Raw genomic sequence first — 27,553 nt, 5'->3', positions numbered from 1 at the left:
TCACATCTGAAGCGTTTAAAGACTCCATTTGTCCATTATTTATTTCTAAAGAAACACGGCAATGTATAAAATGCTCCATTACCTTGTATCTTACGTTATGGCCCCGTAGAAGCAGTTTTTGTAAAAGTAGGCTAACGATTGCGTCATAACCACGCGACTCTCTGTCGCACAGTAGAGAGATTACCGTATGGACAGGAGGAGAAGCTCGCGGTCAATCGGGGAGACGTGGAGGCAAAATGACAAAGTAATTAATCAGAATACTTAGCACACGTTACTCCTGCTCCTAGCTCATGGACAGCTCCTACTGTCTCACACTCTCCGTCTCTGCAAGTTTCGGAAGGGAATGATTCAGATTTCTCATGCCACAGCCACTAGAAGACAGACAGGTTGCTCACGTCACATCTACGTCGTCAAGCTCGGTTTGAGTCTGCGCGTCAGGAACGGAAGTCCTAAAAAATCGCTAAAAATGGGCTTCACTTGTCTCAATTGAGTTCCAATGAGATGACTCTGTCCATTTCTTATACTGTCTATGGAGTTACCACACAAGGTCAAACGCACGTGCGCATACCGGCTGTCATTCAGTAGTCTGTGTGGATAGAGAGGACATAACTACCCCCGCGCTTTGTTCGAGACTTTACATATCAAAACCTATGCGATGTTTCAACTGCCAGGAGTTTGGACATATAGCCAAAGTATGCAAAGGAAATAGGAAATGTGCTAGATGTGGTGGGGATCATGAATATGGAAAATGTGGAGAGGGAGTGAATCCCAAATGTAGTAACTGTGGAGGTAATCACAGTGTGGCATATTGGGGATGCGAGGTGTTGAAGCAAGAGGTGGAGGTGCAACAAATTCGAGTAAAGGAAAAAGTATCATATGCTGAGGCAGTTAAGATGGCAGGAGAGAATAAGAAGCGTAATGAGGGAGGTAGTGAAAATGTGGGCAGAGAAAGAAGTAACGATTGTGAATTATTATAACCTGTGCAAAAAACTAGAATTAATTAAGCTGGAAGAGATAGAAGGACAGAATAGTAGTAATATTGTTTGGTGTGGAGATTTTAATGGACATAACACATTATGGGGTAGTGATAGAACAGACACAAATGGTCAGGTGATAGAAGAGTTACTTGATGAAAATAATTTAGTATGTTTAAATGATGGCAGTAACACTAGGATAGATATACATACAGGAAAATAATCTGTGCTAGATCTCACGTTGATATCAAATTCCATGACTATGTGATTGGTCAGTGTACCATGAAGGAACTATAGGGAGTGATCATTATCCAGTTTGGTGCAAGATAAATATGGCAACACCACTGGTCATAGAACACACAGGGGGAAATGGATCTTTGAGAAGGCTAATTGGGAGAAATTTCTTGATGTAAGTGATAGATATTTAAGTCAAATTCATGAAGGGATGAACATAGAAACACTGGACAGTAAATTAAAACAAGGTATAATATTGGCTGCAATAGAATCAATTCCTAAAAGCAAAGGCAGAACAAGGCAGAAAGTAGTACCATGGTGGGATGATGAGTGCAAGGAAGCAGTGAGAAATAGAAATAAGGCATTTAAACTAGTTATGGGAAATGGCAAAAACTTTTGTTACAGTACATAGCTCAAATAATTTGCAGGAAGAAAGTAGAAGAGGTAGAGAGAAAACAAAATCTGAATATATGGAGGCTTTAGGTAGGCAAATTAGTATGGAGGATGGACAGAATGTTCCCTTTAGAATAGGAGAGTTAATAAGAGCACTAGACAAAGCAGGACAGATTGCGCCTGGGAAAGATGAAATATGTTATTGTATGATAAAACATTTAAGTGTAGAAAGTATGGAGAAATGATTGATGTTGTACAACAGAGTGTGGGTAGATGGAATAATACCAGGGAGTTGGAAGGAGGCTATAATAATTCCAATAAGGAAACTCGGAAAAGATGCCAGTAGACCTGGAAGCTATAGACCAATTGCCTTGACATCTCATATCTGTAAGATAATGGAACGTATGGTGAATGAGAGGTAAACATACTTCTTGGAGGAAATAGAAATGGTGGCTTCATATCAAAGCAGTTTCAGGAATGGAAGCAGTATTATAGATCCAGTGTTGGGGCTAGAAGATGAAATAAGGAAAGCTCAAGTAAATAAGGAGACAATGGTTGCAGTATTTTTCGACGTGGAAAAGGCATATGATATGCTTTGGAAGGAAGGATTGCTAATTAAATTGAACTTAATGGGTATTGGATGAAGAATATTTAATTGGATTATGGACTTTTTGAATGAAAGAACTATTCAGGTGAAGATAGGAGCAGAGTTATCTAGTCAATATACTGTAGAGAACGGGACACCGCAGGGGAGTGTAATAAGTCCAACTTTATTAGCCATTATGATAAATGATGTATTTGTAAACATTCCAAATGATATGGGGAGATCATTGTTTGCAGATGATGGAGCACTGTGGAAAAGAGGGAGAAATGTGGAATATGTAGTTAAGAAAATGCAAGATGGAATTCAGTCAAAAATGGGGAACAAAATGGGGATTTAAGTTTTCAGTGGAAAAAAACAAAAGTTATGTTCTTTACAAGAAAGAAAGTCAGAGAATGGTATTTGAAATTGTACGGAAATAATTTAGAGTTGAAAGGTTTCGTTTTTTGGGAGTGTATTTTGATGTGAAATTAACATGGAGGGAGCATATTACATATGTAGTTGATAAGTGTAAAAAAGTTATAAATGTCATGAGGTGTATTGCAGGATTGGGGTGGGGAGTGGATCGATGAAATACATATATATATAGCCTTAATAAGATCAAGGTTAGACTACGGAAGTATTGTATATGGTTCAGCAGCTAAATCTGTGTTAGCAGACTTGGATGTAATACAAGCTCGGGCTTTAAGAGTGTGTGTAGGAGAGGTTAGAACCTCCCCAGTTTGTGCTCTCCAAGTTGAAGCAGGTAAAATGCCATTATGGTTGAGGAGGAAGCAGCTGGGGGCTAATTATTGGGTCAATTTAAGAGGGAATGGAGATAGCCATCCAGCAAAAAGGGTGCTTCAGACATGCTGGGAGAAGGAGACAACACAAAAAAACAGGTTTTGGGTGGACAGGGGATCAAATGGCAAAGGATACAGGGGTATATGATAAAGAGTTTGGCACATGCCTCCCCTTTCACCGCGCCTCCACGGACCTCCTCCTCCACTGCAACTGCTGGGGCCGGCTCTACTCTGTACACCTCACTTTTTAATGCTCCTCATGCTAGATGGCCAACATTCACATTCCTATTTAAGAATTAAGGTGTTCTGTGTGGAGGGCCTGAAGAGGTCCTGCACTGTTGCCCCCCACCTCTTTTTAATGCATCTCATATCACACATTCAATCACACAATCAATCAATAGGTAGGGAAATGGGTGGTGCTTGAGGTGGTTCTGAATAAGTTCTACCCCCTGCGCAACACCTCTTTTAATGCTCTTAGACTTCATTTAGACCCTAAAAGACATAACACAGGGATAGTGGGGTGTGTAGATGAGCTGGCCCGTCAGTAGGACAACAACTGACGGCGGGGGCAGGGGAGGGCAGAAGTGGAGAGGGATTTTTATAATATCAAATAATCATTGTATACTGTACGTTTTCTTTTACACTTTGTTTGGGTTTTGTATCATGTGTGAGGTTTTGCCAATATTTACATTTACATTTATTCATTTAGCTGACGCTTTTATCCAAAGTGACTTACAATTGCTATATATGTCAGAGGTCGCACGCCTCTGGAGCAACTAGGGGTTAAGTGTCTTGCTCAGGGACACATTGGTGTCTCACAGTGGATTCGAACCCGGGTCTCTCACACCAAAGGCATGTGTCTTATCCATTGCGCGAAGGTTACACCAATATTTGTAACACCTATTGAAAATTAATAAAAAGAAGAAAAAAAAGTGTATTGGAGTATGGAGAGAGTGCGGAGGGTAGGAAATGGATATTTGTTTTTTTGAGGATGACTGGATTAGATAGGCGGATTTAGTATGAATGAAAACAGAGGATAAATAAAACCGAAAGGTGGCAGTAATGCAACTCAAAAGAAAGCTGAGCTACTAGGTAAGAAGTTTGCAAGTGTACATAGTGGGAGTCATTTAGATGAAATACATAAACAGCGGAAAAAGGATATTTTAAGAACAAATAGTGAGGTAACTAAGAAAAAAGATAGTGATGATTCGGCACTTGACATGGATTTGTCATTACATGAGTTAAAAATGGTCTTAGAGGGAAGTGGATATACGGCTCCAGGGCAAGATCAACTATGCTATGCTATGTTTAGACAATTACCAAAAGAAGGCTTGGAAATTATACTAAAACTGTTTAATAAGATATGGAGAGAAGATGCCTGATAGTTGGAAAAGTGCATTGATACTACCTTTTGGTAAGCCAGGTAAAGACACAACTAATGCAGGAAACTACAGACCTATAGCCTTAACATCACACCTATGTAAATGGATGGAAAAGATCATTGTTTGTAGATTGTCATATTATTTAGAGCAAAGAGGATTGCTAAATAAATACCAAAGTGGATTTCGTAAAGGAAGATCAACGGTAGATGCTTTGGTTAAAGTTAGCAATGAGGCAGAAAAGGCGATTAGTATGAAAGAGATCATGGTTATAGTATATTTTGATATTGAAAAAGCTTATGATTCAATGTGGAGAGAAGGATTATTGATTAAAATGCATGAAATGGGTATTGGCGGAAGGCTATACAATTGGGTGTTAGATTTCCTGTCTAATCGAACTTTCCGTGTAAAGGTTGGGGATGCTGTGTCGGAGTACTTTGATATTGTAAATGGTATTCCTCAAGGGAGTGCTATAAGTCCTATTCTGTTTAATATCATGATAAATGATATTTTTATAAATGTTGGTAGAGATATTGGGTCATCACTTTATGCAGATGATGGGGCTATATGGAAAAGAGGGAAAAACATTAAACATGTGACTAATAGCATACAGAATGCTATATTAAAAGTTGAAAGATGTTCATATGATTGGGGATTTAAGATGTCAGTTGCAAAGTCATGTTATATGTTATTTACCAGAAAGAGAAGGATTAATAATATACAGTTTAAATTGTATGGACAAAATATGGAAAGAGTGAAAGAGTTCAAGTATTTAGGATTGTGGTTTGATGAGAAATGTATATGGAAGAATCATATTAAACAGGTTGAAACAAAATGTAAAAAGGTACTAAATCTCATGAGGTCAGTTTCTGGTTATCAATGGGGAGCTGATAAACAATCACTACTAGATATGTATAGGGCCTTAATACGATCGTGTATTGATTATGGGTGTATGGTATATGGAGCAGCAGCTAAGAGTATTTTAAGAAAATTAGACAGAATACAGTTTAGAGCTCTAAGACTCAGTATAGGTGCAGTGAAAACAACCCCTACTAATGCACTGCTCGTAGAAGCTGATGAATTGCCATTATATTTAAGACGATCTAAGCTGTATTTAGCATATTGGATCAAGTTACAAGGATCTGGAGAGGAACAACCTGCAACAAATGTTCTGTGTGATTGTTGGGAATATACACAACATCTGAAAGGTAAAGGATTTGGTTGGAATATTAATACAGTAGCAGAAGAATATGGATTAAATAGCATAGAATATGGACCAACTACTGTATGGGGTAATGTTCCTCCGTGGATATTTCCTGTGCCCAATGTGGACCTGAAACTTCTAGAGAAGAAGAAAGAATGGAATGAAAGTAATGTGAATAATATAGGATATTTTGTTCGAGATTATGTGAAGAGGAATTATTATAATTATATGTTAATATTTACTGACGGATCAAAAGATCCAGGGACTGAACATGTAGGATCAGGAGTATACATACCTGAGTTTGATGTAGGTATTTGTAAAAGAATTAATGATAAATTATCTGTATATACAGCAGAAATGGTTGCTATTATTTTAGGTTTACAGTGGATAGAAGAGGTGAGGCCAGAGAGAGTTGTCATTTGTTCAGACTGCTGCCCTGTTTAAGAGATGATTTATTGATTGAAATATATACAATAATGCTGAGAATACAAAGAACTGGAAGTGATGTACAATTTGTTTGGGTCCCGGCTCATGTTGGTGTTGAGGGAAATGAAAAAGCAGATGAGATTGCAAAGACAGCATTAAAATTAAAAGATGATGAAATAATGAAAGTTCCCTTTGGAAAAGGAGAGGCTAAATCATTAATTAGAAAAGCAGTGAGTGACGAATGGCAGAAGAAGTGGGACACAGACACTAAAGGGAGACACTATTACAGCATTCAGAAATCTATTAAGGTGAAGGGTTTCAAAGGGAAATGTAGAAGAGATGAAATGATTTTTTCAAGATTAAGGTTTGGACATACTGGGTTAAAATCAACGCTGTATTTAATGGCAAAATGTGTGTCTGATAAATGTGAGGTATGTAATGTTCCTGAAAATGTTGAGCATGTCATCATGTAGTAAATATGATTTTGAGAGGAACATCTTACGTGATAAGATATGTGAATTAGGACGGGGATGGAATTTAGAAGGGATACTGGGGATGAGTGAGGAAACATGGGAGTGTTGCAAAGCTCTCTTTAACTTTCTCAAATCTACAGGATTAGACCATAACATATTTGGTTGTTAAGTCGTGACGTAACCACTCTCCGATAATACTCTTTCCGGGTCCAAAGTCCAGGTCCTCTCTACCTACCTACCGCTTTCGCTAGTGTTTTGGTTATTATTGAGTGTTTTTACAATGCCGCAGTGCTGTGTCCCGTGTCCCGAGCTAACTCACTTCAACCTCGTAAATCTTCTTTTTCATTGATGCCTGCACTCTACCCTTAATTATGCCACCTGAGTGATGAGCTACACTAACCACTCTGTTGGAGTTAAAGGAATTTAAACCCTTTTTGACCGCCAAGGGTGCCTCACTAAGAAGGACGTGATCGTAAATAAATTTACAGGTTCCACCATTGTTATTTCTGGACGAGAGGAGCGCTTGAACCCGGAAAAGGCTAAACGTCACGCGTGACGTCAGACTTAACAATCGGATAGGGTTAAAAAAAGGTTTTTTTTGTTTTTTTTAAATGGGTGCACTGAATTTGTAACCTGAAGTACTAAAACCTTGAATTACACACTCCGGTACAGTAGGTGGCGGTATGCACCTGAAAAAGTTGCTTGCGACCCGCCATTAATATTAGAGAAGAAGAAAAGAATGGATGCCAGTTCCGAGCGCCCGTAAAAATCCAAAGAAGAAGAAGCAGGGAAAAATGAATTCTGAAGTCTCGTGGAAATTATGGGTTTTTGTCCTACTCGGAATCGGTAAGACATACATTTGTCACGATCTCATTTCCGTTCTGTCAGTTTTTGTGTTACAAGTTAAACTTGACAGAAGTCCATTTGTTATTTCTTAACTGATGCTGTTTTATGGGAGGAGTGAAGAGCTGTTTTAGTTTTAGACACGTGTCTGAGGATAGAAGGGACAGAAAAAGCACAGCAACCTAATGCAAATGTTTATTTTGCACTGAGCCAGCTGTAAAATAAAGTTTACAGTGGCCGTTCGTATAAAATTTTTAAAAGTGCAACTTGTTTTGAAAATGAACGAGACACCGTTAACTTACTTCCGTGTTCGCTGAAAGAGCGTTGCCTTATGGGTATTGTAGTTAACGTTTATATACTGTCTATGTAGTTAACCAGGAGATCGCCCATTATTAAATGAAATGAAATGAAATGAAATGAAGCATTCTAGCGCTTTACCTAATATTAATTGGAAAGACGGGTAACCTAGCTTAATTTGCTGTCACAGTTCAGATACACGAAATCAAGTCAGTTAATTAATTTGCCTTCATTATTATTATTTTTGAGCAGATAAGTTGCTACTAATTTATGATAACCTGTGGTAGTTTTGTAATTATCTGGTTTAAAACGATTTCAGTAGCCCTACTATGCTATTAATTTACAATTAATAAATATGGTACAGGCTGCCAGTTAATAGGCTACTGTTTCCCATTAAAGTTTGTTTTATTTTAATTTTCGTTTTATTATTATTACCAATACTTTTATTATGGTTAACATTTTTCAATTACCATTGCCACTATGCAAAATTAATGGAGAAATTGAACCTTGAACCCTGAAAATGAAAGGAAGAGATGGGGTGTTTTCAGGCCTGTAGGTCATTTGCTTTGTTCCAGGGACTTAAATTGTTATGATTTTTTTTCTTTTTTTTTTTTCTGGGTGATGCTGCTACACCAACAAACACAATACAAAATACCAAAAGTAAAGATTTAAAAAAATATAGTGCCAAGTAAAATGCTGCAACATGATTGTGTTAAAAACAGTAAAATCAGAACTGTTCTTTAGTGACATGACAGTGTATTGCCAAAGCATTTCTAATGTTTAATGAAACTCAGAGTGAAAACTATGACGGTTAATGAGATTAATACTTTGTTTGTAGGGGTTCAATCAGTTTCTGCCTAGCAGCACAATCCACTGGCAGTTCACCCTATTACCATGTAAAAGAACAGATTTATAAGAATATATTTATAATAATAAAATAATGTATTTACTTGCAAGATAAACCTCCCTAAAACATGGATCATGTAAAATAATTGATCCATTAGAATAGATAATTATAATAACTTATAATAATAATTCATTATTAATTTTTATTAATAAGTTATAATAAATAATGAATGATTTCCCATTATGAATTATGATGCAGCGTGGTCCATTGGGTTGAACTGCGTTCTGGTGAACACTCCTCAGTCACGCGATCTTGGGCCGAGCTCAGTTTCCATGTTTAAACTTTTTACATGGCTCAACAAACCAAACTAAGGATGAAAACGCACCAGGTTCCAAAACAAATGCTCCAGACAAGCCTTACACAGGCTATACTTAATTCCATATCTTGCTTTGAAAAAAACAAACACATTCAGCTGCTGTGTATGTAAATTAAAATACAAGTAATATATTAGTACTATGGTAGTAGTATTGACATGAATGGGTCCGGTGTTGTATCGAAATCTTAGAACGTTTTTACACCTGGCTGATTTGGAGCATTTGTTTCAGAACCTGTCACGTTTTCTCCTTTCGTTCGCAGCAGTAGCGCTCGGATCTGAAGGGTTACAAATTTTAAATCTATTTCAAATATGCTTCCATACATAACATCACGGTAAATAATATTGCATTTAGCGTTTAAGGTTGAGATAATGATTCTGCTCAGCAAAGATGCAATTCCTGTTTTCTCCTTATTGTCTTTAATGGCTCTTGGAGTCCCAGTTTCACTCAGAGCCACAGCCCAGATGTTGAATCATTGGGCTGATTGGATTAGCACATATGCGTTTGAATGGTTATGCTGATTGGATTGAGACTGGTAACATGCTGGAGTCGGGCGGGTTCCTTAACGTGTATACTTAATTTGCATGCTTTGTTCAACCTCAATGTAAATCCCTCCCCCTAAATGTCTATAAATTTGCAAGGCAACTGTCTTGAGTTAGATTTGGAAGAACACTACAGACAACATACAGCGACGATCCCAATAAATCACTTCTGCTTAATCCCAACGTCTCCTGGTCTTGCTTCGATGAAAGAAAACTTTCCAACAGATCCACAGCAAAGTCTGAGATTGCTTGAACAAAAACAAACTCTGGAGCGTTTCTGTTGTGGTGAGAAAGCAATCTGACCCAACAGACCAACGAACCAAGCTATATTATAATTCATAATTGGAAATGTGTTGCATAAAATGCAGTGGGTGATGATGCTATGAGGTATGCTTTGAAATGTTGCCTTGTGAAAGCAAAATGGTCCAGGAAGAAAATAAAACATTTGTAACAATTTAAGTCCCTGTTTTGGAACAAAGCAAACAGTCTACAAGAAAACTGAAAACTCCCAGTGAAATTGACTCTCCTGCCTCCGATTGGTTCATTTTTGTCCCATTATCCCAGATTGAATTATAATAATTATTAACTCTTTATTTCTTCTTCAGATGTGTCTGGTGTTGGTGCAGATGAAGTGCCAGTGTCAGTGATGGAGGGAGATTCAGTCACTCTAAACACTGGTGTTCAAACAAAACAAAAAGAAGATATTAAATGGTATTTTAAGGACACTCGTATAGCTCAAATCAGTGGAGATCTCAGTGATATCTGTACAGATGTTCAGTGTAATGAAGGCACTGAGAGATTCAGAGACAGACTGAAGCTGGATCATCAGACTGGATCTCTGACCATCACAAACACCACAAACACAGACTCTGGAGTTTATCAACTAGAGATCATCAACAGTGGCGACATCACTGAAGACTCCTTCAGTGTTTCTGTTCGTGGTGAGTCATTTAATGAATATTTAAAAGCAGGTTATATGTGTTTAAATCACATTGTGTTTGCTTTTTCTCTTTACCAGCATCACTAAACAAAACAGAATTATTTAAAACGAATATCTTTTAGTTGGTGATCCATTAGTTTTATCTGTTAGTTTTATTCTGGTGAAAAAGACGATTTCTCATAATTTAATTCCTGATCATCTTTTCTTATGATCTGTTTAAATGTATCTAATCATCATAATTATTGGGTTTTAGTTGTACAGTAAGTATGTGTTTTATAAGCACATATGAAGTAGTTTTCATGTCTTTGTTGTATTATGATAAATGTATCAGTTATCTTGTTGTTGAGTTTTTTTCAGCAAAAGATTCTCCAACATCTGTTGATTTGTGTTTCAGGTGTTTCTGCTGCTGAACGAGATGAAGTGAAGGAGGGAGAATCTGTTACTTTTGATCCTGGTGTAAGAAACCCAAATGATGTGATGACGTGGCATTTTAATGACACTCTCATCGCTGAAATCACTGGAGATCAGAGTAAGATCTGTACAGATGTTCAGTGTAAAGAGAGATTCAGAGACAGACTGAAGCTGGATCATCAGACTGGATCTCTGACCATCATGAACACCAGAAACACAGACTCTGGAGTTTATCAACTAAAGCTCAACAACATCAGATTCAGTATTGGCAGAACATTTCCTGTATTAACTGTCATTGGTGAGTATAATTTAGTTAGTCAATGCTTTTTCCCTCTACTTTTAAAATACAGTTCAGTATTATTGTTTTCATTGTGGCCTGTTTTAAAAACTGCAGTTTTGAATAATAAAATATATATTAGGTCTCTATCACTTCTAAGTCTAACGTTATTTACATGAAAAAGGCTTAAAATTAGAAATGTTTCCCAGTGAACACTGCTGTTTCCAGTTAAGCTCACAGTAAAGCTGTTTTAGCTTGTGGTCATAAAAATGTACCAGATGACACTATTTACCAATATACAACTGAAGCCCAATGTGGAAAGTTGTAAAGATACATTGAAAAATACTGGATGGATTATCATTCTCTCTAGTAATAATGATGTCTGTCTTCAGCTGTTCCAGGTTCAGGTGTGTCTTCAGGACCTGCTGCAGGAATATGTGCTGCTGTTGTTCTGCTGGTGGCTGCTGCAGCTGGAGCTGTTATTTACTATCGCAAGCGTCAAGGAAGAAGGAAAAGTGAGTATTACCCCTCTTTCACACCGCAAGCGTGAGCGGCGCACGAGCGGCGCGTCCGCGCAACTACATCGTCACTGCAGCAGCAGACTCTCGCGAGTATTCACACTGGAAGCGTAGCTAAGTACAGCGTCACAGCAGCGGCTGCGTGTTCGGCAGACAATAAAACCATTTCAAACAATGACAAGTTCTTTCAACATTTTTGTTTTTATACATTATAACTTGAAGCATATTTATAATACCTGGAAGAGTTTGTTTTATCTAAAATCGTTGTTCATGGTCTACTTTACCGCCGTACGTATTTAAACATTTTGTTTTAATTCCTTTTAGAACGTGTTGTTTTTTTTGGGTCATAAAGCACTTTGTGCTTCTCGACCTCCTCGTGTCATCCATTGATACAGGTTGTGTTTACATCATCTGCCGCACGCACATGTTTACTAGAGCCTATATAGCATAGTGTCTGTGTATTATATAATAAACTCAAATAAAGTTTATATCTTATTTTGTGGCTAGTTTGACTTTATTTTATTTTTATAATACTACCATACTTTCACCCAAAACGAATAATTAAAAAATGTAAATAGGTAAACACATATTTGTTATACTTAATCAATCTTTTCTGGCATAATTGTTAAAACACTAGACATTGGCATTGTTGTTAAAACTCTTGACATGCTTATTCTGTGCATTTTGAGCACGTTTTGTGTTAAATCACATTTATTTTGTCCATCAAAAGTGTGCTTTCACTTTAATTGAGCGTGAGCAGCACAGCAAAAAATAGACTGGGCGCCGAAACCCCCGCTGCACTGCTGTTCACGCAACGCTCCTGCTTGACGCTCACGCGCTGCTCCTGCTCCTGGTGTGAATGCACTCATTGATTAACATGGACGCCGAAAAAAATACGCGCCGCTCACGCTTGCGGTGTGAAACCGGGGTGACAAACAGCTGATTTAACAAGATGGAAATATTAGGTTTATTGTATGAAAAAAAAAAAAAAACTTTATAATATGTAAAAATGTGTATTTCTATTGTTGTTCTATTTCTATTCTATATAATTAACCAAAGTAATATGTGATTATTATTTGTTCAAACAGGACTCAGGGCGCAGCTCAATGTCCATCAGGTGAGATATGAGCACTGAATCTGTCCGCCTGTAATAAACTGAATTTACACCAGATTCTCAGTGCTCAGATGTTTCAATACGAGAACAGTGGGATGAATACAGTTTTATATTAGTATGGTGTTATGCAGTGTTATTTGAGTATAACTGAGATTGTATTATTTTTATAAATAGTTTGAATTTGTTTTTATTTTAATATATTTCATTTTAATTTAAGTTGTGTTTTTGTAGTTTTTTAATGTCTATATCAGGGATGGACTTCGATAGTGACGACGGCCAAATTACTAATCCACACTCACACCTTTTACACTCAATTTACTTTTTATTGAGGGAAATCAATGTATAATTAATGTAATTAGTTTTTAAAGATTTTATTAACTATACAACTTGTGCAATTATGCTAATACAAATGGTAAAAAAATTTCAGACAAGCAATATTAGCCAACCCCAACAAGCAAATGTAAACTTCTCAATTGCATTGTCTGTAATTTTGTAACAAACTAATGTACAGGTGTGATATTTTTGATTACAAGTCTTGAGAACATTCTCAACTCAACCTCAGGGAACAGTTAAAAAGTGATTATTCAAATGTTATTACATAATCCATATCCACATATTACCATTAATACAAATATTATTTTTATACATTTATAAGAACATAATTCAGTGCTGTCATGCATTTGGCAAAAAGGTTTTGTTGACTATGCATTTTACCTTTGAAATCTAAGACAAGTGCAAATCTGGTGTCACCAGTGTATCTTTCATACTTCTCGTTTGTGACGTGGCGTAATGGCAATATACATTGAAATCTTTCAACACAGATTTCATTCTCCCATCAAACCAAACATATGGGTGGCACCTTGAACTTGGTAAAAAAAAAAATAGAATCCGTTTACCATCATGACTGAAAAACATTAATTGTTTTTTGTTTTGTTTTTGCGTACACATCCAACGCTGTAATTAATATGGGGATCGGCTGGAAATTGCGAACTATCCTGATTTGATTTAGTATCAACATCATAAACTGAACACAATCTTTCCATTACTTACTGTTTTAAAATTGGCCATCCGAGTGCTCCAGTATTAAAAGACATTTGGGCCGCCAGTCGCCCATCCCTGATCTACAAAGTTTTTTATTAATATTTATTTTAGTTTTAGTTATATCAGTAGTTCAAGTTAAACTAAATGAAAATGACAAGTATTTCCTTAGCAACTAGTTGAAATATAATAAGTTTTTAAAAGTAATATAAAGTAGTTTTTTTGTAATAATAATTTCCATTAACAAAATGGTTTTAGTACTACTGAGATACTATTACAGTTTTCGTTAATATTTTGTATTATATTTTATATATTTGTTTATATTTTCTGCTTTCATTTTAGATAAAATTTTAGTAATTTCGTTGGGGTTTTTGTCATTTTAAATAGTTTTTATTTTATTTTTTATATGTATACATTTTTTATTATTTTTTATTTCAGTTTTAGTTATTTTAGTGCATCAAGTTGAACTAAATGAGAAATGTTGCCTTGGAAAATAGCTGAAATAAAATAGTTTTTTTATATTTATTTCACTTAAAGGTATAGCGGAGGATGTTTTACTTCCTGGTGGGTAACCTATACTATTGGTCCTCCTAATTGTCAATCATTCTGGTGAATCAATCAAACTTTTCAAAAAGTGGAGAGGGCGGGTCTTATCTAAAATTTGGAAAGATCCTCCGCTATACCTTTAACTTTTATTTTATTTCAAGTAACGAAAATAGTTTTAGTTTTAGTTAACTATAATTAACCTGATCTGAGTGTAACATAAATGTACATGTGAACAGTTTCATTTTCTTATTCGTTATTTTCTCCATGGATGCAGATCTTCACAGTTGAGCCAGTATCAATGACTCCCACTTAAACTAAATTATATTCAAATAAAAAGTACAACTTTTTTAAAAGAGCAAGAGTACCAGTAATATTATTAATACAGTATTAATACTGTAGCATCAGTGATGTATTGCTGTAGGAAAGTAGATGATATTGTGTTGCAGTTTATCAGACTGAAGATTAATGACGTGAAAAATCCCACATTTAGGACATTTTAATATTTTCTACAGAAAAAGCATTTGTATATTCCTCAAATATGAGGAAAAAAAGTATTCCCGGTCTCTTGTATTTTTTGTGTGTGTGTTTTGTGACATTAATCTTGTTAATTTCTATGAATCTGTTTTATTACAGGAGAATGGTGGAACTGCCTCATTCAAAAAATATACTGACGAACCAGTGACTGCTGGTAATGGGGCGATCCTTAATGGAAATGAGAATGTGGCTGCCGTTGAGTTAAGACAAGATGGCAAGTAAAGGAAATCACAGGGGAAACATTGAAACTCACTTCGCTCACAGAGTAATAGTGCGTATATACCAGTCAAATTTCAACTCTGCACCAAATTCAACACTACAACAGAAACTAATCTGCAATAATTCATCTTATATTTGTTTAATACATTTAAACATGTAGCCTAAATATTTTCCAGCATTCTAAAAAAATACTTTACCAGCAATAAAGTTTTAAAAATTAAATCAAACAACAGCACTGAATTGAGTTTGCACTCCTAAAACTGAAGTTGCCATTATTAATTTTTATAGTCTTCATGTATTTGGTCCATTGAACGTTGAACGTCCTGCTTTTTTGTCCTTTGCCAATCACACCTATGTTCATTGTTAAAACATGCTCAAATGTATTATAATATATTAGGCTGCTGTCACTTTTAAGACATATTCAGTACACTGATGTGACAACATGCGTTGTCTTTCTCAAATGTTTATGTTCACTCAAGCCATTCTTTCCAAACCCTACCGTAAGCCTTCAGAACACTTGGATAATATGCATTATTTTACTACTCAATTTTACTAGATGAGTCACTATTCTCCGCCATTAAATGTTACGTGTGTGTGTGTGTGTGTGTGTGTGTGTGTGTGTGTGTGTGTGTGTGTGTGTGTGTGTGTGTGTGTGTGTGTGTGTGTGTGTGTGTGTGTGCGTGTGCGTGTGCGTGTGCGTGTGCGTGTGCGTGTGCGTGTGCGTGTGCGTGTGCGTGTGCGTGTGCGTGTGCGTGTGCGCGCGTGTGCGCGTGTGCGTGTGTGCGTGCGTGTGTGCGTGTTCTGAAGAAAAAAAGGTTTGTGAAGGGATAAATAAACTCCAAGTGCATATATATATATACAGCTGATTATCTGCCTGGATATTTCAAAAGCTATGTTTTAAAATGAGTGTGTTAAAATGACTTTGTTTTCATGGACTTTGTTTGTTTCCCTTAGTTACCTGTTTCATTTGTTTAATTTACCTGCTTTTTGTTGGTTACTTTTTATTTTTTTTTATTATTAATTAGCACACCTGTTTATATTTGAGTTTGTCTCTCAGTTCATTGTACCATAATGTTTGTGCCATGCATGTTACATTGTTCTTGAACCCTTTTGGACAACAAGATTACTATTTGTAACTCTATCTTCAAGTCAAGTCAAGTTTATTTGTATAGCGCTTTTCACAATACAGATTGTATCAAAGCAGCTTCACAGTATTAAATTAAAATAATACAACAAAGTTTGTTTCTTCACAATAATACATCTTCACTGGATTTAAATGTCACAGTTTTTTTTTTTCTTTAATATATTTTTTGCTCTGCTGGTTATGTTTAACTTCAGTTTTATATTTCTTCTGTCACTCTACATTTGATTTAAGTGATGTTGTTGTGATGCTGTTATTCAATGACAAACGTTTAGCCCACGGACAAGCCTTAAAGTTGAACCCACAAATAAACCTGCTCAAGGCCCATTTATCATTGACCACTTATAATAGATCATTTCAATGTGTTATGTGGTGTCTGTGAGATTTGTTACTATGTTTGATACTGTATATTTTATTCTTTTTTATTTTAATGTAAAGCACTTTGGGCAAAAATGTCTTGATCCTGCGAGTTTGTAAAATAAATTATCATAAATAATGTGAACTTCGCTAACAATGAGTCGTGATTTGAGTAATAATTGTATAATACTGCTTGTTAATAAAAATAATAATTACTATAGGAGACAGGAACTGTAATGGTAAATGTGCACTATTTTTATAGAGATGTGATTTCTGCTTTGGACACTAGAGAGCGATGATGTGCTTGTGATATATTTGACTAAATGTCCAGCAGAGCATGCTAACAAAAAACAAGCAGTAAATGGGATTTAAGTATTTAATAATGTGATAAACTTAAAATAGAACGTTTTAATTAGCCTAATAATTTGGTTTCTGCTATGCTAATGGAGAACCACTAAATTAAACAAACATTGAGCAAAAAAAAAAAAAAAAAAACTTCAAAACAATCAAAATATGTAACAGTAAGAGCAAAAAACAAAACAAAAACAAAAGGATTATTTAAATTAGTAGGCCACATCAGCCTCATGTGTAACTGATTTTACATGTGTAATGAATACAATTCATAACAAATCATGATATTTGAACGTTTAATTGATTATAAGCCCTCAGGTCCGACTTGCCACTCTCTGCGGGCTCTTTCACATATGCCACGTTTGCAGTGCGCAAAACATCCGCGGCTGTACAAACACAACATTTATTTATTGTTTTTTATTTCAAAACTAAAATTTGAAATTGAAAATGCTTTTTCAGCATTGTGATTCTTTGTACAGTTTTACAATATTTCATAGACATATTCACGTTTAAGCAGTAGGCTACATTTAAACAACATATTATTCAATTACTTATATCAATTATATATTAAGTTGACCATACAAGTGGCAAAACTTTTAACTTTTCTTATTAAATCCACAAACATTTTAAATTAATACGGACAAAACAGGCGGTTCTCGTGCCTTTTCATTTGGATTTTGATCTTTATTCATCAAAGAATCCTAAAAAAAAATTGAACACAACTGTTTTCAAATGAATGTTTTTTGAGCATCAAATCATCAGATTAGAATGATTTCTGAAGGATCATGTGACACTGAAGACTGAAGTAATGATGCTGAAAATTCAGCTTTATACAGGCAAATTTAGTACACTTTTAATCTCTCAGCTATACCTAGGCCTACTCCTTGCGTAGGGCAAATATAGCCGCTAGAATGTTCTCGTCACCAAAAAAAAAAAAAAAAAAACACCCAACAACAAAGAGATAAAAAATTATAGCATGGGCTACCAAGTTATGATTATCACTAAAAGACTTATGAGATCAAAAGCTCTAAATTATCACGTAGGACAAAGACATAATTATGACATAAAGGTCAAAATTATGGTATAAATGTAAACCTTTTGTCATCATTTGTAGCCTATTTTTATTAATCTCATTTCTACTTTTTAATGTCGTAATTTCGACTTTATCTTATAATTATCACTTAAAATGTCATAATATTAGCTTTTTCTTCTCAAATTTTTATTTTATTAATACCATAATTATGATTTACCAAACCATGATTTGTAGCTAAATGGGCTTCCATGCAGTTTTTCACAGATGCACGATGTAACACTGTTAAACTTGCCCCACTACAACAAGCTGTACCAATATTGATTTTTGGTGTAGAAAAATTAACATTTATACCAGAATATGTAAAGCCATAAAAATAAATAAAGATATATATATATACTGTATATATACACACATACATACATACATACACACACACACACACATACATACACACACACATACATACACACACACATACACACACACACACACATATATATATATATATATATATATATATATATATATATATATATATATATATATATATATATATATATTAGGGCTGTCAATCGATTACAATTTTTTATCGCGATTAATCGCATGATTGTCATGAGTTAACTCGCGATTAATCGCATTTAATGGCACATTTTTTTATTTGTTCTAAATGTACCTTAAATTAATACTTTTCAAGTTTGTAATACTCTAATCAATGTGGGCATGGATAAATATAGATTCTTTATGCAAATGTATGTTTATTATTGAAACCATAGTCAATATAGAGCATGAAGACCAGACATGTTTCAAAGGTCATAGATGTTTTTCAAAGAACTTGTTCATGTCTATTAGACACATGTAGAAAGAACAAAGAAATACCAGGTTCCCATTATTCTCTTTCTTTGCACTGAGCAATTTACTAACACAAACATGTTTAGATTTTGCATGACAGGGCAGCTCTTCTGAAAATGCTAAATGTACATTTATTATTTATTATTACATTGTAGTTTGTCTCTCTCTGTGCTCATTTTGATGAAGCTAAATTCTCAATAAAACTGTTTTCATTGGTATATTTTACTGTTTCTGTTGTCAAACAACGGAATGAATTTGAAATGGTGACTGAAACGCGACCCATTAAGACATAACCAGCTCTCCCTTCCAAGATGTTAAGTTAATCTGCACAACAATTCTGATAATCGAGCCGTCGTCTGGTGAAATCAAATTCACATAAGATAAAGACAATATCTGTGCTCTGATTTCGGCTATACTTGTAAAATTAGTGAAGCAACATAATATCTGTGCTTAACTGAATTAAAGCGCTGCTCCTTCGCGTGAGACGCAGAGAGAGAGAGAGCGAGCGAGAGAGAGAGGCGCGCGCGCGTGCTGAGAGAGCAGTACCGGCGGTACCGGTAGATTCTCAGAAACTAAATAAGGTTTGGGCGCTTTGTTGAAGGGAAAAAATCGCTAAAGGGGTCTGCAATGTCGCTAAGTTGGCAACACTGTGTATCTCCATTTCTCCAACTAGGGGTTGGGCCACGGGTCAAACAGAAAATACGCGCTGCGTCAATCGCGCGTTAAAAAAATTAGTGCCGTTAATATGATTTTGCGTTAACGAGTTATTAACGCGTTAACTTTGACAGCCCTAATATATATATATATATATATATATATATATATATATATATATATATATATATATATATATATATATATATATATATATATATATATATATATACATACATGCATACATACAGTGTATAAACAGTTAGGCCTATATGAGAAATTATAGCAACAATTAGCTTCTATGTGTGAGTATGTGCTTGATCTTGTTCAGCTCTTCTGGATCTGATGTCATAAACCAGAACAATGACAGTAGCCACGCCCACCAGAGCAGAGAGGACCAATCGGATCACAGCTTCAGTAGGACCACAACAGCGGACAGAGTCTGAGGAATAAAAACATCAAACTGAGATCAGATCAGTCATTAAACGTTAATATCAGCACTGACTTCAACTAAAATCATCAGTGCTGTGGTACCTGCACATGTGTGACAGAGTGTGTTGATGTCCAGATGTGTGGTCTGGTTGCTGATGGGATTGTTCAGCACACAGCTGTAGGTGTTTTTATCCTGATATTCCACCTCCAGAGGTAGAGAGAGACTGATGCTGAGATCACACACACTGATGCTGGACAATACACTGATTCCTTTGTACCAGGAGAGAGTCGCATCACACACATTCAACGCTGATGAACACACCAATGAACATGATGATGATGATGAAGAACATTGTGAAGAGTTACTGATGATGACAGGAACAGGCAGACGAGCTGAGAAGCAAGATAAATGTAAATAAATCCAATCGACAATCGTATGCTGAGTGAGTGTTTAGTGTGATGACAAGTAGTGACTGTCTGTCAGTATTGAAATGTTTGATCATTTCATCATATAAGTATTTACAGACAGGACAAGCGGTCAGTCTGTGAATACTGGGAGAGCGCATAAGTGTTTTTTTTTATTGTTTTTTTATAATATCTAGTTCTCCTGTTGCTCAATTTACTATTTGCCAATAGGCATCAGTAATATTTGATGACCAGCTGACCTTCACAGACCAAATTACAAAGACAGCTCGATCATGCAGGTTTGCACTGCACAACATCAGGAAGATCCGGCCTTTCCTAACTGAGCATGCAACACAACTTCTAGTCCAGGCCCTGGTCATATCTAGGCTTGACTACTGCAATGCTCTTCTGGCTGGACTTCCATCATGTGCAACTAAACCTTGTCGTGGAAATTTTAAACTGTATAATAAACTAACCATGTTTCTAACATCTAACCTTATAACTTTAACATCTAACAATTTGAACAGGATGTACTGTGACAAAACCAATGGAAAACTTTGACTGTGTGCGTATGTATGTATGTAAAAATAACATAGTTTGGGAAATGAAACTAGACAGTCTGTTAGAATCTTGTGATTAACGAATGAAGTCATCATTAAAACAGTTTGCTTGTGCCAGTGACAGAGGAAAAAGGTTGGGGCTTTTGAACCAATTGAACCAATCATATTGAAGATGACATGTTAGTCTTATTTGTTTTCTCGATTCTATAAAAACTGTGGTATCTGTGTTTTACGGTGGGATTTCTCAATGGAATTTGTCTGAGATCCTCCGGCCTTGCTTCTTGGGAGAGATTCCCTGAGAACTGCTCAGGAAGATCTCCTGGCCGTTATTAAAGCATTTAGAGGACATTTGCTGATGTTTGTCTGTTCATTTCTGCTGCGCAGCAGGTCAGTTTAGGGAAGCAAGTAAGTTAGAGTAAGAGACTCGGCCAGTTGTCGACGGAAGACGCAAAGAGCAAGAGTATAAAGGTTATTAAGTGTCGATTTGTAGACGCTCTGTGTCGATGAGTAGATGCAACAGTTTTCTAAATAGTTGGGTTTAGGGAAAAATCCACTACAACCTCTACAAATGATTCAGAATGCTGCAGCTCGTCTTGTCTTCAACGAGCCCAAGAGGGCCCACGTCACTTTGTTCATCTCTCTGCACTGGCTACCACTCGCTGTTCGCATCAAGTTCAAGGTTGCTTACAGATCTATCACAGGCTCAGCTCCCTCCTATTTTCACTCGCTCCTACGAGTCTACATCCCTACCAGACACCTACGATCAGATCGTCCATCACAGAGAGCCACAAAATCATTCTCCAGAACATTCTCATTCACGATTCCATGCTGGTGGAATGCTCTCCCCACCCTCATCCAATGCAGAATCCCCTGACAACATTCAAAACACAGCTGAAAACCCATCTCTTCCGTGAGCACTTAACCTTTTTTATAATAAAACAAATTCTTTCCTTTTCCTTAAATCCTCGCTTATCAGGCTTATGCTACTCTGAACAATGCCTGAACTTTGTATTTTGAGCCCTTCTTGCATTGTTTTTGCCTCTTCACAATAACTCGCTTAATTTAGTCCTAAACTGTAAGTCACTTTGGATGTAAGCGTCTGCTAAATGACTAAATGTAAATATAAAAATTAGCAAAAATGCTGTCCTTACTCACCATAGACAGAAACACTGAATGTTTTTGACAACCACTTAACTCCAATTATCAGTACTTCATAATCTCCAGCATGTTCAGTTGTGGTGTTTGTGATGGTCAGAGATCCAGTTTGATCGTCCAGCTTCAGTCTGTCTCTGAATCTCCCATCAATGCCGTTATTTGTGGAGAAAAGCCCAGCAGCTTTACTGATTTCAGCTATGAGGGATGTTTCAGCTCCAAATTTCCACAGTATGTCTTCATCTTTATGTATTTCAGTAAGATCAGTGTTTAGAGTAACAGAATCTCCCTCCATCACTGACACTGAAACACCAAACACTCCTGGAGAACATACAAGGACAAATTATCACAGATTAGTATTAATGACAGTTTACCACGCCTGAAATCAGTTTGTAACTTTAAATGTGAACTGAATAAAATAAGCAGAGATACAAATAAGATAGCAAATGAAAGACAGATGTATGTGAAGTAATTATTTAATCTTAAATGTGTTTTAAACTTATCTGCTGTAGAGCAATAATAGATTTAAACAATATATACATGATAATAATTACAGCTTGAAAGTGCAGGTTTAAATCTGATGGATATTTAAAAAAAAATGTTTTAAATAAATGACATCATTTGATAAAACAGGCTCACTGCATCTGAATCCCTTAATGCGCACCATGACTTGTGTAAATGTTTATGATTACTGCACATGTATGTATATAAATGTCTTATAGATAGCTAGGGAAGATTTTTACTTGTAATCCTTAATTACAAATTAAGATTTAATATGACATAAGATGCCTTCAATTTAAACATTCACTATAGACATTTCCATTATTTCCCTTGACATTTAACATTTAAAAAAATACAAATTCTTTATGTATACTTACATTCAAGACTTGAACATTTAAAATTTCAATTTCAAACAGAGAGCTGAATCCAAAGTAAATCTCACAACAATAGTGATTTTTATTTGGTACAAACAATAGCGGATGTAACTTGAACAGTAGCAGGAGCTTTATTACTCCATAAAGAAATTAAACCGTAAAAATGTTTTATAACTTACCAGTCAGGCTCCACCAGCAAAAACACAACAAAACAAACATGTGAAACATTTTCTTCAGTAGTTCAGTGTCTGATCTAATAAAACTATTTGCTGAAAACACTCCTTTATGTGAATCCTCCCACGACAGAGTTTGACCCTCCTAGTTTCACACTCTCCATTTGCACATGATATAATGTTATAGTTCATCTGGCCCTTATTGAGACTTAAACTGTTCTTAATGGGTGAAAATATTCTTTATTTTTATCATTTAACATTATTTTTGATCTGACTGTTACACAGCTATTAGAAGAATATTATGTGAATTGGGGATGAACTACATGTCATGGTAAAATAGTGTAACTCTGGTGATTTTAAAATTGTGTATATTTATTCAGTTCTCAATTTTAGTATAAGGAAAAACCAAAGTAAAAAGTTTAAACTGCATAGCATCATGATCTCACAGAACCAGTTTTTAAGTTTGGTTTCTGAGTCAAACTGAAACCCTCTGTGGTCTTTTTTTTCAGAGACGCGGTTTGTTCTGTTGGGTGGACACACATCTTGTGCATCAGAGACTGGGCACTGAGATCATAGTGTTTGTAGGTGAAGAGTGTCTTCCTGTCCTGCTGCTGTGAACAGCTTTTAAGACCCTTTTATCTAAGGAAACAAAAAACAAAACAAACAAAAAAACATGATGAGAAACAGTGTCTGACACAGCAGGGAAAGAGATAACAACAAAAGGATCATATTTAAAAGTTTAGAATATATTTGTTAAGGTTTGGGTGAAGAGATGAGGCGAGGACTCAAGTATGCAGAGTAATGGGCTCTTTATTCAAATATAAAACCATAAACACGACAACACAAGACCAACATGACAATACAAGACAGCAGAAGGTCTCAATTTACAGAGAACGGGAGGAGAGCCAAGCAAGTCCTAGAAGAATTATATTTAATCATTTAGCAGACGCTCTTATCCAAAGCAGCTTACAAATGAGGAGAACAATAGAAGCAATCAAATCAACAATAGGACATCTATCTGCTGCCGTGACCATTCCTGGGTCTGTCTAATGCAATACACAGCTTTTTTTAAATAGATATAGAAAGTGTTAGTGTTAATGGGTCAAGTGTTCCCGAAAAATATGTTTTTTTCTTTCTTGTAAATGGCTGGACAGCAGCTCAGGTTGAGTTAGGCAGGTCATTCCACCAGCAGGGAACAGTCCAGGTGAAGGTCCGTGAAAGTGATTTTGTGCCTGTCTGAGATGGCACCGCAAGGCAATGTTCACTTGCAGAAGTCTGGAGTAATGAGTTAAGATATAGGGGTGCAGAGCTAGTGGTTGTAGCAGAAGAGTAGACAAGCTATGGGACATACTATCACGTCATACAATTGCGTCTTTAACGGTTGCTCTCTGTCGCTTAGTTACACGCATCCTGTCACGCAAACTGACCTGTCAATCTTGTCAAAGATAAAATCCTCCACATTTCATTCCCTATCGTATCGGAGAGAAATGCATAAGCACTTTGATCTGTCAGTCGTGGGTCTTTCATGCAGAGAATTCTCCTCATATTAATGCATAATGATGTATTTAAAAGTTAATGGCCAAACGGATCTTTATAAAAGTCCACATTGTTATTGCAAATGAAATATAACACGGATAACAATAAATCAATATTTTTTCAATATCAGGTTAAACTTTGATTAGTCACTCAAACCTTTATCTAAACCTCTCACCGTCGGCTCAATTTTTATAAAATAATATTACAAAAATGTCAGCATTTCGATTCTATTTGTACACAAAGGTCTACACTCTTACACAGACGTATTCACGTACTCAGGCTACACTACACAAAAAAACGTATTATTCAATCCATTAAGTCTATAGGCTATAGATTTATATATTAAGTTGATCAAGCAAGTGGCAAACATTTAAACACTTAGGCCTACTTATGTTAACATCGCAAACATTTAAAATTAAAACATACTATAAAATGTTTGCACATACGTCACGATTTGGTCAGTTAGCCGGATGCGCAGCCATATTGGAGATACTCGGATTTTCCAACGGCATGGATTGCACTGTTTATGTACTACTGAACACATTGTTACACTAATTTATGATGTCTAAACCACGGAAAAAAACACGTGGAAGCTGCTAAATCATATAGATCCGAGACTTAGTAAGCAGGAAAGAGTGCGACATTTTTACAAACTAAAGTTAATATGTTGTAAAGATCCGAATGAGCTAGCTTCTTAGTCATGAACTGATGACCCGACAATTCTTCCTTCTATTTCTTATCCCGACATAGGCAACGTTCAGACTGTCAGTCCAAATCCGATTTTTGTTCATATCCGATTGAAATCTGATCAGAATTAGCTAACGTGAACACCAAAAAAAATCACACGAAATCCATTTCAAGCTACATCCATGTGTGGTTTATGCGACTTTCTCACGCCACGTAAAATGTGAACGTCAGATGTTGTTATAGGAAATAAGTTGAAAGTCGCTGCCCGAAACAAGGCTGTGTTGTTGCAAAGTGCCGGACGAGCAGAAAATTATTATTTTTGAATTTTGAAACCGGCGGAGACAAGAGCACGGAAAAAAGCTGTGCATACCAGCCTCCTACAGTTCTGCAGCAGGCTCAAGACGCAGTAGTCCTAGAAGTAGAAACTACATATGTTTCCAAATTTTAATCCAAATAAATCCAAATTTAAATGAGACAACATCTCTATTGCAAATGCAACCCCCACCCCCCATCAACTTAACATCATTGCCATAGAAACCACTGCAGATATTCTGGAAAACAAAATAGCTGCATAGACACACAAATCGATACACAGTGTGGACATTTTTTTAGATCAGATTCCAATCGGATACAAAAATATTCGGATTTGGACTGACAGTGTGAATGTAGCGATAGTGAACTACTTTACGTCAACATTTTAGCCATAGTCAACGCTTCATTTACACATGTGGTTGATAAGCTGATGCTGTGCCTCTCTCAACCATAAACGCCATCTTTCCTCAGTTTTTTGCACTCTTCTCTTTAAAGAAGAGTCTATAGAACTCCAAAGGTTTTCCCGGTGCAACCGATTAGTACAGACCATAACACCATTTTTCAGCAGAAATAATAAGCCAAATTTGCGAGTCTGTTCAGTTCAGTGGCATTGTTTACGTTCAGTGCCTCCAATATGGCCGACTTCCGGATTGATGACGTGTTGTGAAAACCCTCTACTGACAAAAATAGCCGACTCTCGTCCCTTTTCTTTTGCATTTACATTTATATCGCCTACATTAAATATTCGCCTAAAAAAAACTTGTTTTTCCACCTCCAACAAAGACGAGTGCCATCCATTATGTCGCCTTGTTGAGGTACTGTGTAGTTTTCCTTGCTTTACCCCGGGCTTAAAGTAAAAAGATGGCTGAAAAATAGTAGTAATATTTAATTAAATGCATTTATGGTGAAATTACTAAATTTTCATGACATTCTGTGTTCGTTTTGACCGTGCACGTCCGAGGTGCTAGCATTCACTTTAATTCAGCGTGTGCAGCACAGCAAAAATAGACTCTGTATACGCACTGCTGTATCGCACCTGGAACGCATTGACTGACCGTATCTGCGCGTGAAGTGTGAAAGCAAGCTCTAACCTGTTAACATGGGTACAGAAAATATACGCACTGCAAACCGAGTATGTGTGAAACAGGCGTACTAGCCTCAGACCTGTAGCACTGAGCCCAAAACCACTCTGTGTTTCGCCCAAAATGTTGCTACTGTATTTTGACTGTACATTTCTGGCGACCACAGCTGCTGTTTTTTTTATTTTATTTTATTTTATTTTTTTACTGGAATTTATTTTACAGTGCAGAAGTGAAGTTAGCAGGAGTGACACATAGCGGAGACATAAAAGAGAGGACGGCCTCCTTGGTCGTGACAGGAACAGCGTGTGTGGAATATTTTTTTATTAATCAGAATATAAAAGAATCAAGTAAAATCAATTTAAATATAACCATTTTATTCTATGATTATTTCTGATGGTGAAGCATGTATCTGACAGTATGCAGAGGCCTGTGTAGGAATGGAAAGTGCTCATATGGTAAGCTGAGTTTCCTGTGTTTTTGACAGAGGAAATATATGAGGTCCCTCCACAGAGGTTTTCCTGTTCACTTTTTAATAACAATAGATTAGTCACAGAACAAAATTGTAAACTATGATAATTAATAGTGACATGTATAACATGTATTAGCCATGCCTTGGTAGATCATATGTATATACGTTGGTATAAACCCAGATGCTACAGTTAGTTTGCAAACAACATATGCTTTTTCACCTCTGATAATAAAGGCCCTGCTCCGTGTTCTCGAGTCTTCCGGTGTTGGAGGCCGGCGCTCTAACAAGGAGGCTAAAGAGCAATCTCTAGTGTCAAACGCTAGAGCGCCTCTTGAGATCAGAGAAGTGAGGACTCTGTTACACACACTCACACAAAGACAAGACAGTAGGAGTGTCAAAAACTCAAACCAAGGAAAACAGACTGAAGTGACAGAACCCTGACAATATCTATTTTAAATTTCCACAGAGTAAAAAAAAAAAAAAAAAAAACGTATTATTATTGAGATGAGCTATACTTTA

The 27,553-nt window shown here is 36.1% G+C and overlaps 2 protein-coding genes across 3 annotated transcripts; one reads left to right on the top strand and one right to left on the bottom strand.

The window, feature by feature from the left end:
• The first annotated feature begins 7,206 nt into the window (after nucleotides 1-7,206).
• LOC309476118 (uncharacterized protein) lies at nucleotides 7,207-16,609 on the top strand. Of its 2 annotated transcripts, none has more exons than XM_082139319.1 (7): nucleotides 7,207-7,312; nucleotides 9,975-10,310; nucleotides 10,704-11,018; nucleotides 11,399-11,512; nucleotides 12,604-12,632; nucleotides 14,847-15,630; nucleotides 15,774-16,609. In XM_082139319.1, the coding sequence occupies exons 1-6, from the start codon at nucleotides 7,210-7,212 to the stop codon at nucleotides 14,967-14,969; spliced, it is 1,020 nt and encodes a 339-aa protein (XP_081995445.1). In that variant the 5' UTR covers nucleotides 7,207-7,209; the 3' UTR covers nucleotides 14,970-15,630; nucleotides 15,774-16,609. The 2 variants fall into 2 exon arrangements, with proteins under 2 accessions (XP_081995445.1, XP_081995444.1); XM_082139318.1 differs by having other exon boundaries at nucleotides 11,390-11,512.
• Nucleotides 16,610-19,757: 3,148 nt separating this feature from the next.
• On the bottom strand, nucleotides 19,758-23,014 carry LOC309474906 (uncharacterized protein; the record flags this gene model as incomplete). The annotated part of the gene is made up of 4 exons (XM_082137525.1): nucleotides 22,955-23,014; nucleotides 21,904-22,221; nucleotides 19,857-20,176; nucleotides 19,758-19,793 (listed from the first exon to the last, which is right to left on the bottom strand). The coding sequence occupies exons 1-4, from the start codon at nucleotides 23,001-23,003 to the stop codon at nucleotides 19,758-19,760; spliced, it is 723 nt and encodes a 240-aa protein (XP_081993651.1). The 5' UTR covers nucleotides 23,004-23,014.
• Nucleotides 23,015-27,553: the final 4,539 nt, after the last annotated feature.

Source organism: Leuciscus leuciscus (genome assembly GCF_965113295.1).
Source record: "Leuciscus leuciscus genome assembly, chromosome: 15".
NCBI lineage: Eukaryota > Metazoa > Chordata > Actinopteri > Cypriniformes > Leuciscidae > Leuciscus > Leuciscus leuciscus.
Note: the sequence above shows the minus strand (reverse complement) of the source record. Positions and strands in the feature narration are given on the sequence as shown.